The following is a 17,254-nucleotide window of genomic DNA, read 5'->3' as shown; positions in this document are numbered from 1 at the left end:
TGGAACTTTTCAACACTTTGTTCCAAAAGACAGTCAGAGTCTGGTCATTGAAGATTTTTAAGACAGGATTAGATATATTCTTGTCAGGCAAGAAAATCCAAGGTTATTGGGGTAGATGGGAATGTGGAATTCAAACCACAAACAGATCAGCCATGATCTTATTTAATTGTAGCGCACAATTGTTGGGTACCCCAATTCATATGATTTGTCAAAGGTTGAAGGAGTATGGTATTCAACAAGTTCAGCAGAAAATTTAATGAGGACGCATTCCTTAACTCTGAAAATCCTCGTTAGGGAACAGGCAATGTTGAAGTCTCTGATGATTCAACTGTTGTTTTTGAGTAACAATATCCTCTCCCTATTTGCAGTCCTTATCCAAGTTCTCCCCCATTGTTTTTGTGTGAGCCTGTCCATTCCCTTATCTTCTGTCTTTGAAAAATCATTTAGCAGTATTAGCATTACCAAATGGACAGTTGGGAGTAATGAATTTGAGTGCCAAGCCAAAAGTGAGAAATTGATCTGTTGCCAGCTGAACTTTTGCTAGACAGCTTTGAAAATGTTAACGATCCAGATAAATGTGGAGAAAAATATTTTGGCCCAAAATACTATGTGATAAATATTTGTTATTTTGTTGACATGGAATATAAGATTTGATTTAGGATTAAAATGACATCTACGTCAGAGCATGAGAATTCCAGAATAAAACTTAATATCTCAATGGACCGTAACATAGCATCTCTACAGTTTGGAAGCAGGCCATTCAGCCCTTCAACTCCACACCAATCCCTCCAAAGAGCATCCTGCCAAGATCTGCACTCCTCCCCTATATTTCCATTGGCCAATCCACCAAGTGTACACATCCCTGCATGCCATTGGAAATTTAGCATGGCCAATCCACCTAATCTGAACATCTTTGGACTGCAGGAGGAATCCCACACAGACACCGTGAAGAATGTGCAAATTTCACATAATCACCCGAGGGCAGAATTGAACCGGTTCCCTGGCACTCTGAGGCAGCAGCGTTAATCCCCAGGCCACCATAATCTTTTTAAATGTTTCAGTTTTATGACACTTTCACTGTATCATGGAGATATTGGAAGTGTAAATTGAACACTATATCAAACTATTAAATATTTGTTGATTCTATTTGCGAGGGAAATCCAAGTATTTCTTCAGTATCTTCATCATTCATGCACTATGCTACTTAACTGGTTAAATGAACATGTCATTCCACAACTTTGTATGGAACTTAACTAAATTCTCACCGTTTTCTCAAGAAACAGATGACTATGTTGACCCTGATGATCCAGATTTTGATGATGAAGATGACGCCCAAAATTCAAGCAGCACTGACTGGTTATTTAATGCTTCTGAGGAAGAAGGTTTTTACAATTTTCTTGACAATTGTTATAGTGATAATAGAATGGAATATCCGATTATTGCTTTTAAGTTTGAATGCTGCTCATTTTGCAATACACAAATATAAATGTAATGAATGAATTAGTTTTGAATGAATTAGTCTTGAAGTAGTTTAAAATGTTATAAAACTTGACCACCACGAGAAATATCTTTAGGGCTGCTCTTATTTTTCTGAAGATGTGATGAAGCCCATATGCAGTTGTAATTGTGATTTTCCCCACATGACCTGTGACATGGAAACAACCTCAATGAATTTCAAAGAAATAATAACTCATGCAAGATTTATAAGGAGATTTAACAAATAGAAGGAGTTAATAAGTCTCAATTTAGCCATTCTAATCATAAAATGGGAACAAAAACGTTTAATTTTGGAGTTCTTCATCCTGGAGTTCCTGAAAGATGCCCCATGCAATATTGTTATTGAGTCATCATGGTGGCCATCTGCAAAGTGCTTTTGGCCCTTGAATCTGTTAATGAGGGACCTAATGTTTGTCCATCTCTCAGAAATTGGTCTTTCCACTTTCCTTCATTCAAAACCTTCTGGGGTCCTGTAATTGCTGCACAGGATAATGTGAGCTGTTCGCATACCTCTCTCTTCCTTGTCAGTTGCCAACTCCTCTGGTTTAACAACTGGCCCAAATTTACCCAGAAAAATCTTCCAGACAGCGCCCCAGGACCCACCAGCACATCACTGGAGCTACGTGATAAGACCCAAGTTAAAATGAGACTCAGTGTTTCATATGTACTGCAGTGTGTCAATCATTCCAGTGATGAGGATGAGACTAGACATCCAATGACCCGAGACCCACTCTTATCAATGGCGTGTGTGATCTAACTCCAGAGCATACTGCTATCAGACTTCTCTTACAGAGCCTGTGACACACCCCTGACACTTGACTAGTATGAAGTGTTACTCCAATGTGACAGCAACTGGCTATATAAGGTAATCAGTACCAGAATCAGTTTGACTGGCTTCTTCCCAAAATGATAGCGGGACAGCAGAGCATGCAATAACAGAGTTGTAGCCAGCAGGCAACACCCTTCTGCAGCTACCCAACTGAGAGCCATAACGCTGTGGGGCAGGCCTTTGTGATACTGTCTGCACCTTTATTACAATGAGTACTACTTTAAAACCCCATCTCATGCCACTCAATTTTTCTATACCATCCTTTTCATGGCATGCCCAAACATTCCTCACATTTCTCTCCTATCAGTTCCATCCCACCCCCCATCGCATGTATTTTCCCAAGCTATTCCCATCCCCTGTTTCACATGTCCTTGGCCTGACCTCGTCTACTTATCCTTAACTCCCATTCCACACCTCCCATGCATTCCTCCTTCTCCCAAGATGCCCACCTCCCATATACATTGACCTCCTCAAGGCATCTCCCATTCCTAGCTACCACCATGGTCACTTCCCCATGCTGTCCCCCTCCTATGTTATTTCCACACACAAAAGTCTCCCCAATCTCCCATGCCATCTTCCCCACCCCAAACTCTACACCCATTTAGAGCAAAAAACAGAGATTTAAATTTTTCTCCTATCCATATGAAATCTCTCTGGATGGTTACAATAACAACTTGGAGAGTGTTTCTGTCAGCCGATGCCTTGCTTAATATTTAGAAATAATATATACCCAGTTGTTGTCTTTAGATTGTAAGTTAATATTAATTCATGTACTGTGAGCTCCACTATTAAACCCTGTGAAAAATAACATTGCTGCTTCAATCTTTTCTCTAGATCCCTGTTTAGCAAATCCTTGTGAGAATGAGGGTACCTGTGAAACGAAAGGCCAAACATTCAAGTGTCATTGTCATCCATTTTATACAGGAAGGACATGTCAATTAGGTAACAATCTTTCTAAACAGTGTCTTTCATCATTAATTTATTGTCAATTTGTAATGTTTAACAAGCAATAGTGTTAAAACGAAAAGCAACACATAACTACTAAGTTTAAAACAATGAACTAACCAGAAATCAACTGGAATGAAATCCATAAATTAATTCAGCCCAGGATACTGTACCTTTCTCCAATTTTATTGCTATCATTTGATAATGTATTCTTCCTATACTGCAACTCAAATTACGCTGGGTAACATGAATCCTTGGTGTTTTCATCTTTGTTTCTTTCTTCCAGGAGGACAAAATATCTGCTTAACATGCTGAATAAATAAATTTAGAATGTATTTTAATGCATTTGAATCAATATTTTATTAAATTGCCATCAAATTTGCATATGCTCTGTACAATGCCATGTATAAATGTAAAGAAAAACCTTCCTCACTGATGGTAAAGGCAACTTTTAGAAACCTTATGTTCTGAATAATTTGGAGTTTTTTTGCACAGTTCTTTGAAGGTGACAGGACAGATCGCCAAAGCATTTAGTGTAACATATGGTGGCATATGGATAAATTAGCTGTATCGGCAAAGACCCCATGCTTTACAAATAGAAACATAGAGGACCAAGACCAGGAATTGAAGTTAAAACTAGTATAAAACTATAGTTTGTCCTCAGCTAGGCTGTTGTGTTATTTGCCGGGCATCAAACGACAGGAATGATGGAGAGGCTTTGAAGTGGACACAGAGGAGATTTTCCAGGGATAAGATTTACTGTTATGTGGAGAAGTTGAGATAAGACTCCTTAGAGCAGAGAAGAGCAAGAGGTGATTTGATTTAGGCATTTGAAATTAAGGCAGGTTTAGATTGAGTAAATAAAGAGAAATTATTAGGCAAACTATCATGAATAAGGGGCACTATTTTAATATAGAGGACTGCTCTTTTAGGGTAGAAAGGAGGAGATTTTTTTCTCTCTCTCTGACAGCTATGTAACATGGAACCCTGGCTCAGAGGTGTTGCAGGCATGGTAATTAAATATTTTTAAGGCAGAGACAGGCACACTCTGTTAGGTAGGGGAATCATTGATTATTGGAATTGGTAAGAATGTGCAATTCAAAATAAGAACATATCAGCCATGATTTTACTGAATGGCAGCACACTTTTAAGGGACCAACTGGTCTAATTCCACTGCTATTTCTGAAATTCTCATGACACAAGGAAGAGCAGTTTTATGTGACACATGGTTAGCATTTGGAATCATAGACCTTTGGATTTAATCTTAATTATGAAAACAGGATGGACAAATATTTGAGAAGAAAAAAAGAAACAGAGATTCAGGAATGGTTGACAGTGTGGGATGAACTAAAGTGGCCCTGGGAAGGGACAGAGTGCAAATGATTGGACGAATAACCCTTCGGAACTGTAAAGTTCTATAAATCCAAAATTGTCCTTTATAAAATAGGGATTATTTCTTTCTCATATTACCAATTTTAGGAAAATTAGAAATATGCTTACAAAGGCAAACATCTTTGGACTATGTGCCTATGATCTGAGAGTTCTTATCCCTCCAAAAGTGGGTTAGTAAATATTAGTGAAAAAGTCGTCCACCAATCTTGAGCAGTAATGCATTATAAATGTCATCATGCATTGTCTTACCACAATTCTTAACTACCACAATGAAATCAATAATTAGCCAGGGCTCTTTTCTATTTACAAGGGGGAAGATATTGACTTTTCAGACATTGTCAAAAAAAAGTGCAGAGATATCTTGCCAAGTTCCTGGGTGTCATGGCAAATGCTGGGGATATCACTGCAAAGCAGCAATAGGCAAGTAGCAACAGAAAGCACAGGAGTTGCTTGATTCACTACTTCAAATAATAGTGAATCTGCCTCTAGAGAGTCAACTCTCTGGACATGTTCTGCTTGCAAGTCTTAAAATGTTGTGAGAATTTGTGAATGAGATGTGTGATTTTCTCCACAACAACAAGTGAGGACCATCTGGAAGCAGCTTTGCACTTTCTGTCACAGTCAAGATCAAAGTCAGAAGCCACATGATACCAGGGTATAATTGAGCAGATTTATTTGAAAGCAGAAGCTTTCCGAACACTGGTCCATCATCAGGCCACTTAACCTGATGAAGGGGCAGCACTCTAAAAGCATGTGATTTCAACCTGTTGGACTATAACCTGGTGTCATGTGACTTCTGACTTTGCCCACCCTAGTCCAACACTGACACCTCCGCATCCCAGTGAAGATCATCAGCCTCCAATGTAACATCAAGTTTCCAGACATTCCCAAGAAACTTTACTGTATATAGGCAGTTTGCCTTTTAGACACAGACATTGCTGTGCACTCTAAGTGCACTGTATATATTGGAGAGTAAATTAAGACTAATTACTTTATTAAGACAAAATCAAATTTTCAGAAGTTCACTATTTTAAAACTGCAAGAGCCTATGATTTTGTTATGGAATTCAGGCAGCTCTCCAACTTTTGAATTCAGAGAGCAACATTGTTCCTGATACACTTCAACACATCTTGAACAAATGGTATTGATTTTTATTGCATAATATTGATGATTGGGTTTGTGTTTTTTGACTTTCTTTGTACAAAAGAACGTAGGCAGCAGTACTTCAAACTTTGCGCTGCTAAAACAAATTTGTGAAACAATGTTCAAGGTTATATTATTTATTTAGTTTATTTTCCCAAACCTCTAATAACTTGCTCCTAGCTTGTATGTTATTGGAGCAGAAAGTAACCAGATCTAGCCAAGCAGGCCTAGCTGGTATGGCACTGTATGTTACCAAACCCGCCTCATTAATTACCTACCACACTCCTATGCTGCCCCTCAAGGCCACATTCTGGCCCCATTTTACCACAAACCATTCCTAGAAAAGCTCACCAACTCAGCAGATATCTACCTAAAGACTATCGACCCTTGTGCTCACACCATCTTCAGAATTTTGTGGTACACTTGGACAAGCACTATCAGCCTGAATCTGTCCCTCAAGGTTCCTGAGATTTGCCCCACACATGGTGAACAGGGAGATATCATTGCTCCCACTTTGTGAGCAGAGTCCAGGAAGTCCTGCCAGATAGAGTGGTGAGACACAGGACTTCCTCCTACCGATGCCAGACTGGTTCAAGGTTGCCATTCAGTTTAAAACTGACTCCATTTTCTAAAGGAATGCCTAGCACCGCAGGAAGGCGAATGTCCTTCGCCAATCTGTCCAGGTGTATGCCATCACCTTCGCTTTGATACCTCACACTTGCTTTCTCTGCTGCTGTACCCACCTCCCACCAAGGCTCATGCTCTACCACTGTCATTATTGCCTGCAAAATCTTCTACACTCACACTCACCTATCCTGAACCCCTGATACCACTAACCTTGCATGCCTTTGCAATACCCATTCACTCACTTGGGACACATGCCCCTCTGTGCCAAAAGCAAAAGCTGTGGTAACCACTTTCATCTGCATCTCTCTCATCCCAGGAGGAAAACAGCCCCCAATGGGGCAGGAACAGTCAAAATGGGCGACTCAGCTCCCCATCCTTTATGAGGACAGGATTGTGATCCTGAACAACCCCAGCACATCCTGGACCGATAGCTGATGGTGCCCTAGGCTTACTGTGCTGGACTTCTTGAGCAAAACTTAACACCATCACTTGACTAAGGCCTGCCAACAACAATGGCAAGGCTTTGTATCTGTAGCAAATGGCACAGCAAGGCAGCACTATTATGAAATGGGTATCTCTAGCTGAAGGGTCAAAGTGCACAAAGGTGATATAAGGCAGGGTTGCTATGAGCACCCAGATAGGTTCAAAGTGGGTGAGCACCATGTCAGTGAGCGAACAGCCTTCAGCACAATGTAGTTGTTGCAGTATTACAATGACTGTTGCTGGCGCACCCAAAGTGTAACACTGAAGTGTGGAAGTGTCCTACAAGGGGACTGGACTTTGGTCAAGAGAGTGGCGCCTGGCAGCTGCCAATGTTTATGGACGTGAGGTGCATGTGGCTGATGGAGTGTTCCTTGATTGTTGCTGCTCAATGACCAGAGTGGAAATTGTTCAGAGCAAGTGGTCAGCTGAATCCTGACATTGAGCTCGTTTGGCAGGTCTAATAAGATAAGAAGATCTGAATTAGTGAGGCAAGTTGGGGCATCACCAAGATGTTTAATCGGCAATAATGAGCAACAATTGGTATCTCGCCACAGCCTAGCAAGAATTTTGCCACGTAGTTTGTGTGAAAAAGCATTGAAGGTGAAGCAAGTTACTCCTGACATCAAAGTCAGCCTGGCTGGACTTATCACTCTATTCTATCAAAAATCTCACCACAGCTCATTACACGGAAATTTTTGATGATTTGCATTGCAATCGAAGCTTTCAATTTTTAAAAATTGTTTTACAACTTTTAAGTGATAGGAAAACATTTCTCTGTTGTTATTGTTCAGAATCAACAATTAAGGGCAGCACGGTGGCTCAGTGGTTAGCACTGCTGCCTCACAGTATCAGGGACCCGGGTTCAATTCCACCATCGGGTGACTGCCTGTGTGGAGTTTACACATTCTCCACATGTCTGCATCCGTCCCCTCCAGGTGCTCCGATTTCCTCCCACAGTCCAAAGACGTGCAGGCTAGGTAGATTGGCCATGCTAAATTGTCTGTAGTGTTCAAGGTTATGTAGATTAGGTGGTTTAAGGGCGATGGGTCTGGGTGGGATGCTCTTAGGGTCAGTGTGGATTTGTTGGGCCAAAAGGCCTCTTTCCATACTGTAGGGATTCTATGGACAAAAATAACTAATCAGACAATATTCATGATCCCTACATTGCAGTTCACTAATTCCAAAGCGGAAGGTGATGGGCTAGTGGTATTATCACTGGTCTGTTAATCCAGAGATTCAGGTAACATTCTGGGAAACAGGGTTGGAATCCTGCCGCAACAGATGCTGGAATTTGAATTCAATGTAGAAAAAGAAAATCTGGAATTAAGAGTCTAATGGTGACCAGGAAACCATTGTTGGCTGTTGGTAAATCCCACCTGGTTCACTAATGCCCTTTAGGGAGGGAAACTGCCATTATCACATGGTCTGGCCTACATTGACTCCAGGCCCACAGCAAAGTTGTTGACTCTTAACTGCCCTCTGGGCAATTAGGGGTGGGCAATAAATACTAGCCTAGCCTGTGCCACCCCCATCCTGTCAATGACTTAAAAAATAACCCAGTGGTGATTTCTTGCTATCTTGGATGTGGTAGGGCATAATGGGGATGTGAAAGATGCTACATAAATTCAAATTCTTTCTGGTTTGTAACTCCTAGCAGCTGGACACATTTTGAAACAATGTTCTTTAAATTGCAGTGAACAATCCCTGTCGGAGGAATACATGCAAGCATGGAGAGTGTGTTCTAACCACTAACCCACCATACTACAAGTGCAAATGCAACTATCCATTCAAACCACCAAACTGTAAAAAACGTATGGTAACCGTTCCTACTTTTCAATGTGATGCACCCTTTAATAGAGCTTTGTGAAATGTGGTCAAGAAATCTGTCAAAGTCAAAAGGACATTTCTTAAAAAAAATTATCATAGAGGAGCTGATGCAGGGGATTCCATGATCCAGTGCTCATCTTACAGATAACTCCACTCCCCACTGCAAGTGTTGGATCATGGAATCACCCCTTGCAGTGAAGCACGTAAAAGAAAAATGAATAAAAGTGCTCTGAAATGTTATCAGTGAAAAAATAAAGTGAAACATCTTTGCAAAGTTTTAAAGAGAGGAAAGATAGAATGGGGTGTTGACCAAACAAGTGTAGGGTTAGACAATGGCCTGGTGGTACTTATGCTAGACTATTAATCCAGAGACCCAGGTAAAATTGTGGGGACTAGGGCTCGAATCCCGCCATGGCAGATGGTGTAATTTGAAATCAGTAATAATCTGGAACTAAAAGTCTAATGACGACCATGAAACCATTGCTGATTGTCAGGAAAAACCGAGGTGGGTTCACCAAAGTTCTTTCCTTTAGAGAGCCTGACCTGGTCTGGCCTACATGTGACTCCAGACCCACAGTAATATGGGTGACTCTTAGCTGCCCTCTGGGCAATAAATGCTGTCTGGTCAGCAATGCCCACATCTCATGAATGAATATCAAGAAGGTGCACCTCAGTCAAAATAAAATCAATTACTGCAGGCAAAAGAAAACAGAAGTAATTATAACATGGACTGTTCTTCCAAGAATATAACAACACAAACAAGAAAGGTAAAAGTGTCAGGGAGTCGAAAGAAATTTGAAAGGGTGGGGGATGATAAATCAAAAGGTATGACACAACTAAACTCCCACAGAGTTTTTGGTAAATTTTCTCGAGAAACGTTTTCTTTTACAGAAGTAAATTATGGTTGTGAGGGGAACTGGGCCTCATAGAAGGCAAGTGCTAACCAGAGTCCAAAATGGCCTTTGTGCAAACACCACTGCTCATATCAGCCCCAAGCAACCACACTGAATTTTGAGACATTCTAAAGAAGGGTCCAGACCCAAAACATCAGCGTTCCTGCTCCTCTGATGCTGCTTGGCCTGCTGTATTCATCCAGCTCTACACCTTGTTAGCTCAGATTTAATTTTGCTATATCTGAAAACCTGCAGTCAAAATCTGAAGTTAAGAAGACACTTGTGAACCAGGAGGGGTGGGAAATAGAACTTGTGTGGAATTCCTGATTCCTGCTATCCATTAGAGACTCGAGTTCATGCTGTAAGTTTCCTAAAACAACTAGTGTTGATCATCCTTGCAGGATGGTTGGGGAGTAAATGAGTTTTAACCAGGCTTGATGTGTGGCTCCATGAAGAAGATAAGTTTGATTTTGAAATTCTGAAGAAAGTCTGACCTTTAGTCTGACATTGAGCTGTAGTTATTAAATACAATTAGCCAGGCACGACGTCCTGATTAGCATATTCAATAGGTCTAATAGCCGCTTTTAATAGATGGCACAGATATTCAGATGCTTCCAGCTGACAAATCATCAGGTGGTGCACTTCCAGGGGAAGTACGTTGTGAGAGAACATGACCGGAAATTGGTCCCAAAAAATCAGGCACAGTGGGGGCCAATTCCTTCTTATGTTTTTCTCTGAGTGTTTTCTTCTGCTTTTATTGAAACTCAGACAGTTTCAAAGTAGAGAAAGAAGTGTAGTACTTAGAAGAAATGTGGCAGACTGAAATTAACGTTTCTTTGACGGAGTAATAAAGTTTAAACAATGTTTTTCAACCACCTCTTCTTAGCAATTCGCACATGTTCGATAAACCCTTGTAAAAATGGTGGAATTTGTAAAAGGGGCAAGGCTAGAAGATCTTTTATTTGCACCTGTCCAAAATCCTACACAGGAAGATATTGTGAAACAGGTACTAATGCTTTCTATTTATATTCTATTTATTTCCATACTCACATATATAAAATCAACTCAGATGCTTAATTAACAGTTTTAAATTGGTAAGTCGGAATTAGCTTTTATTGTTTGCAGCAAATACACTTACATTAAGTTAGCTTTAACTGTAGTAAATGAAATATCTGCAATGTTGGAATGATTTCAGAAGACAGCTGGATTCCTATAATTGTGATTGTTTGATATGATTCTTTGGTTTACTACCATGTAAATATGGAATGAACTTTAAAGCCCGGATATTGTGCACCCCCAAGGTGAATATTTGATGTTATTCAATTTACATTTGCCTGCATGTAACTCTAGGCTTCAACATTCTACAGATTCCGATGACTGTTATGAGGGAAATGGTGAAAATTACAGAGGCAATGTTGGTGTAACACAACAGGGGAGAGAGTGTTTATACTGGAGCTCACACTTGCTTCTAAAGAAACATATCAATATATTTGGGCCTCAAGCTGAAGAAACTGGCATTGGAGATCACAGGTTTTGCAGGTAAACAAAATTCTGTAAATACACAGAGTGTAATTTAAGGGGAGTGTAAAGATAGGAGAAAGGGAAGGTGGGACATTTATTTATAGGTGAGATCTAAACTTTTAGTTTTGCAACATGAATTGGAGTTATTAAAATTAGTGGCATGTCAATGGTGGAGTGGCAGTCATTGCCCTGTGGCAATTATCTCAGACCCAGGCTATCACGGCAAAATATCCATCTTCAACTGCTTCATCTGTGCACCTTCCCTCCATCAGAATTGGGGATGTTGCCCAACAATTGTACAACGTTCAGCACTTCTCAGATGCTGAAACAAGTCCGTGTTCAAACGCAGAGACCTGGTCAATATTCAGACCTGTGCCAATAAGTGACAAGTAAAAGTAAAGTCACTATTGTCTTACCAGACCATAGATTTCGCACTAGAGAGAGATGACTGGTGATGGTTTAACTTGTGGGTCACCTCAAGTGCAGCATGAGTTTAAGAGGGAGAGTCCTTCATGGCAACCTCAGCCGGTGGAGGGATTGAACCCACACTGTTGGCATATACAGCACAAAGCGGCTATCCAGCCAACTGGTGTTAAGCAACCCCCAAGTGACAAGTGCCAGGCAACCAGCCCCAAAAAGAGAGATCCTAACACTCTTCCATTGACATTTAATGGCATTACCATTGTTGCACACCCAAGCAACATCCCAGGAATGATCATCAATCAGAAACTGAACTGGACTAGTCATATAAAGACCGCAGCCACCATGGACATGGTGTACCCGGTGTGGCTTCCACATCATTGGGGAAACCAAGCGGAGGCTTGGGGACTGCGTTGCAGAACACCTCCGCTCGGTTCGCAATAAACAACTGCACCTCCCAGTCGCGAACCATTTTAACTCCCCCTCCCATTCTTTAGACGACATGTCCATCATGGGCCTCCTGCAGTGCCACAATGATGCCACCCGAAGGTTGCAGGAACTGCAACTCATATTCCGCTTGGGAACCCTGCACCCCAATGGTATCAATGTGGACTTCACCAGCTTCAAAATCTCCCCTTCCCCCACCACATCCCAAAACCAGCCCAGTTTGTCCCCTCTCCCCACTGCACCACACAACCAGCCCAGCTCGTCCCCTCCCCCCACTGCATCCCAAAACCAGCCCAGTCTGTCTCCGCCTCCCTAACCTGTTCTTCCTCTCACCCATCCCCTCCTCCCACCCCAACCCGCACCTCCATTTCCTACCTATTAACCTCATCCCACCTCCTTGACCTGTCTGTCTTCCCTAGACTGACCTATCCCCTCCCTACCTCTCCACCTATACTCTCCTCTCCACCTATCTTCTTTTCTCTCCATCTTCAGTCCACCTCCCCCTCTCTCCCTATTTATTCCAGAACCATCACCCCATCCCCCTCTCTGATGAAGGGTCTAGGCCCGAAACATCAGCTTTTGTGCTCCTGAGATGCTGCTTGGCCTGCTGTGTTCATCCAGCTCCACACTTTGTTATCTTGGATTCTCCAGCGTCTGCAGTTCCCATTATCTCTGAAATGTTGCACAGGCATCTTTCACCTCCTGGCATACATTGATAGGGATTGTTTGAGCAGCGAATTACTACTCGTGCTCTTAAATGACCTTAATCAAATGGTTTGTGGAAGGCCAGCAGATACTGAAAGTAGTATTGCTTTGAGAAAATGAATCATAAAGACCACTATCTAAAAAATACACCCAAGTGAGATGCCTTTGAGTCCCTTCATTCAAGTAACAGCTGCCAAACATAAAGCATAACCATGCAGTATGCCCTCCAAAAGAATATGTTCCAACAAAATTGCATAATATGCACAATATCAAGTAAGCAATATGTTTTCTATCTATATATACACATATATAACTTTATAGTGTCTCAACGCCCATTGGCACCATTGTCTCCTCAATATATCTCATTTTTTTCTCATACAATAGTTATGCCTTGGTGTTGCTCCTACGCCAGACCAGGCAGACTGCTCAGAGTCATACCCATCTGCATGTGCTGACATTCGTGCATGCCACCTGGCAGCTTTGGGGCCCCAGCCTACGGGGGGACACCTGGAATGGTACACTGGCACCCTCCAGGGCCTCTCATCAGCAGAGGGGATGAGAAATGTCTTCTTATCCTGGAAGTGCCCTGCGAGAACCCAAACGGGCAGTCAGCTCTCAATCAGGGAGTAATCTCATCTCTTGTATTCCTGAGGAGTCCAGGTGCCTCATGTACTTCTGACTTAGCCACTGCTGTACTGAGCCCAAGGTCAGAGTAGCAGAATTAAGACATTTTGGACTCTCATCTCAAAGTCAGTCAACAGCCTCTCCACAGAAAAGCATGCAGTCACTTGATAGAACCATGACAGAATTCAACAAATGGATGGGTTTTTTTGCAGTCCATGCACAGTTCTATATAATCTCTGGCTCCACTGCCCAATGTTCCTGTGTATCCCTGTTTACATCTGCATCTGCAGCTGGCATATTATAATTCAGGGCTAGAGGCCCACCATCAGTACAGGCATCAACCTGGCCTGAACCACAGGAGTCCTCCCACACTTAGGAGGTGAAGCTGAGCCAACCTGACTCAGCTGCTGGTATGAATCTGCAAAGTGACCAACAACATGAGCTTCCAATCCTGTGTGCAACCCTTTCGAAACCTGTGTGAGTGTAATGTAATCATGCTGCTGGAGTACAAGAGAGAAAGAGACATGACAATCATTCGCTGGGTGTTGCAGGTCTCAATTAGAGGTGAAATCTTCTCTTTTTCCACAATTTTGTTTGGTATTTTGTGCTCTTGGCAACAAATTACAATGGAGAACACAAAGAAAGACATTAGGAGCAGCTCAGTCCATCAGGATGGTTATCAGTTCTGCACATTTCTCTAATGCGTTAATATCTCAACAATATCTTGAAGGCTTTCTCACTCTGTTGGCTAACTAGACCAGCCTCCTAATCTGCATCAGACTAGCCCCATGCTCACCCATAATATCCCTACTCGTAAATGTTGTCACTTTGAGTTTGACCACTCCTCCCCTATTCTTAGCCCTCCCTGGCATTGAGTGTTTCCTCATCCTGTAAGAAAAAGTGGAGACTTAGTAACATTTCAAGTGACATCTAACTCCTTTGTCCTATTGCATCTCCATGCCATATGCAAGTACACATTTTATCTGATACTGAGTTGCCCTATCCTATACAACTCTTACTCAGACTGACCTCTATTACCATCTGACACTGACCAAAAGAACACATTTCCCAGCCTGGTTTCCCTTCCCATATGCAAGATTCCTTTGTTTGATTGCCACAGGAGAGGCCATTGATGCAATATCACATCACCTTCTATCCTGGCCAATCCAGGGAAGTCAATGATCATTCTGTGGTATTGCATGCAGCTTCATGAATGGATCTGACACTGCTTACTTCCCATGTAATCTCTTTGTCAACCAAAAGTGTGTCCCGCTGTCATTCCTGGGATAGAACACTTCCCAGTGTTTCCCGACGACCTGATGGAGAACCTGCAGGATGGTAAAGCTGAACCATGGGACTGTCCTTTGTCTGTCTAAAGAAATTTTGATGAATGAACAGTTCAGAGGGCACGGTAACAATGGGGATCCAAGAAGGTGAAGTCCCAGATGAAAGTGACAAAGGATGGAAGACAACTGATGGGAGTTTTCAGGAAAGACAGAGGCTGAGTCAGCCAGAAATGCCTTGAATGATTTGTGAAGAACTTGTCTTTTATAGCCCTCCAGAGCTATAATTCAGTCAGCTGATATCCTGCCTCACAGCATGTTTGCATGTGAGGCACACGCACTCCACACGCATTTCCAGTTTACACTAATGGGCATCGCAGCTCCTGACAAATGAGCAGAGGCAGCACCCACTTCCAGTCCTACCACTGGAGCAGCACTCCTTCTAATATTCTCAGAGTATAGTCCTAGATGAGCTTAGTTCCCATCTAAACCCGAACCTGAATAATACTAGAACCAGTAACATACTAGGTTGCATCTGCAGCTCACTGGCCTTTAGAAATCCATAATATCAGACTCTAAAACTGAGTATATTTAGTGCATTCAACCTGCATTAATAATATGCAGAGCAGTGCTCATGGTGACATAATAGGCAAACATGCTGGTTATTGTAAGTAATAATGTTTAAGTCAGGGCTTCTCAGTGCTTGACTCTAACTAAACAAATGGAGTTGCTGTACAAACCCCTTCAAATTGAATTTTTTTTTTCAAGGGATTTCAGCTCAAAAATTGCAAGAAAGAGGTCCAGTTTACAGTCAATAGGACATTCAGCCTCAGGGACACAGAAAGGAATTTTAAAATTCAAATTAGTGCTGAGGGGAAACAGAGGGAGAACGTAGAAATGGCATCAATAATCTATAGAAATGACGTACGCTTTCAGAACGATGTCCAGTAACTAAATCTGATCTTGCTTTTTAAACATTCTCTTCAATAGAAATCCAGATGATGACGATAAGCCTTGGTGCTTTTTTAAACAACCAAATGGAAAACTGAAATGGGACTTTTGTGCAATCTCTCAGTGCCAGACTGGTGCGTACAGTTAAAATATTTGTGCTGTTGTATATGATTAACTGCAGCATCATCATAGAATGTTCTTCGGCTTTTGAAGGATACCATTTTGTTAAAACTTACACACTTGTATAAGAGATGGTATCGCTGGCAAGGACGGCATTTGTTGTCCATGAACTGACTGGCTCTCTTGGCCATTTCAGAGAGCAGTTAAGAGTCAACCACATTGCTGTTCACCTGGAGTCACATGTAAACCACGTCAGGTAAGAATTGCAGATTTCCTTAATACAGAGGACATCAATAAACCAAATTACTTTTTATGATAATGGTTACATGGACATCATCAGATTTTATTAAATTCAAATTTCATCACCTGTCATACATATGTCCCCAGATCATTAGCCTGGATCTGAATTACTAGTGTAGATAGTATCTTTATGTAAGTCTGTAATATCTATGACATTGCCACTACATCACTGATTATGTAAGACCACTTTGCATGTACTGTCTTATTTTCTCATTACAACACAAATAGATGACAGTCATACTAATTAGCACCATGAAAGTTGCAGACTTAGGGTAAAATCTTGTAGAGGGTACAATTCTGTGTCGAGGAAATAGATCTGTGTTGTTTCTTTACAGGCAGGCCTACTGAACTACTATCCCAATCAGCCTGTGGCAAGGCCACCAATAGACCTCCTCCTGAAATCAAGACCCCAGAGGTGGGGGTCTTCAGACAGTAGTGAGCCAATTAACAGCCTCGTCCTCATGTACATACTGGGGATGTAGCAAGTCATGAGTCTTGTATCTCTGGTTGAAGGTGGAAGGCCCTTGTATAATGTCTCTCATATAACACTTATCTTTCTGTTTTACTTATTCATTGTCCTGCATTGTGACACTTGGCATCACTGCCTAAGGAAGTGTGTGATGCTGGGTTTGTAGTCTTCTATGCTTCAAAAGTTGGCATGGGGTGAAGACTCGTACCCATGTAGAGCTATAGTTGAATACGGCTAAATGGAAACCTGCATTCTTTCTCAGAGGTATTTATGATGAGGGGTCTAGGCCCGAAACGCCAGCTTTTGTGTTCCTAAGATGCTGCTTGGCCTGTTGTGTTCATCCAGCTCCCCACTTTGTTACCTCTGAGCTTTGCCATTGGCTTGAGGGTAACTCAAGCGTGTGACATAAGCAAACCCAAGTGAGGATGCAAAGGATTGGAAGCACTCATCAAGAAAATTCTAATATTTAGAATTATTAGAGATAATTATGTCCAGGATTCCATGCATGGAAAACAATTTCTTGAAAGAGGTTATCCCAGTCCCTGAAATGGATCAGCTGAATTCCCAGGTTTTAAACCAATAGGAATAACAGTTGATTGAAATGAGAAAAGCTACCCCTGAAGCTCCAAGGTATCAATGCTAAAGCATTTCCATAGCCAAACTTCAAACCAAGATAATGGAAGAGGCTGTCAGATGAATCGTGCAGGTGGCACAGTGACAGACCATAGCATCCAGTGAACATGAAATACCAGGCCCCAAGCAAATTGATCCAATCTGA

The 17,254-nt window shown here is 41.7% G+C and overlaps 1 protein-coding gene across 2 annotated transcripts in view; it reads left to right on the top strand.

The window, feature by feature from the left end:
• LOC125462041 (hyaluronan-binding protein 2-like) overlaps positions 1-17,254 on the top strand; it is a 45,207-nt gene that overhangs the window by 9,641 nt on the left and 18,312 nt on the right. Inside the window, exons 3-8 of one of the 2 annotated variants that reach the window (XM_059653044.1) lie at positions 1,284-1,382; positions 3,161-3,268; positions 8,611-8,727; positions 10,523-10,642; positions 11,004-11,175; positions 15,627-15,721. In XM_059653044.1, the coding sequence (XP_059509027.1) occupies positions 1,284-1,382; positions 3,161-3,268; positions 8,611-8,727; positions 10,523-10,642; positions 11,004-11,175; positions 15,627-15,721 (711 nt within the window). Of the gene's footprint in view, positions 1-1,277; positions 1,383-3,160; positions 3,269-8,610; positions 8,728-10,522; positions 10,643-11,003; positions 11,176-15,626; positions 15,722-17,254 lie in introns of both variants that reach the window. The other variant, XM_048551520.2, reaches the window with a different exon arrangement.

The sequence above is a fragment of the Stegostoma tigrinum genome, chromosome 20 (assembly GCF_030684315.1).
Source record: "Stegostoma tigrinum isolate sSteTig4 chromosome 20, sSteTig4.hap1, whole genome shotgun sequence".
Taxonomy (NCBI): domain Eukaryota; kingdom Metazoa; phylum Chordata; class Chondrichthyes; order Orectolobiformes; family Stegostomatidae; genus Stegostoma; species Stegostoma tigrinum.
Note: the sequence above shows the minus strand (reverse complement) of the source record. Positions and strands in the feature narration are given on the sequence as shown.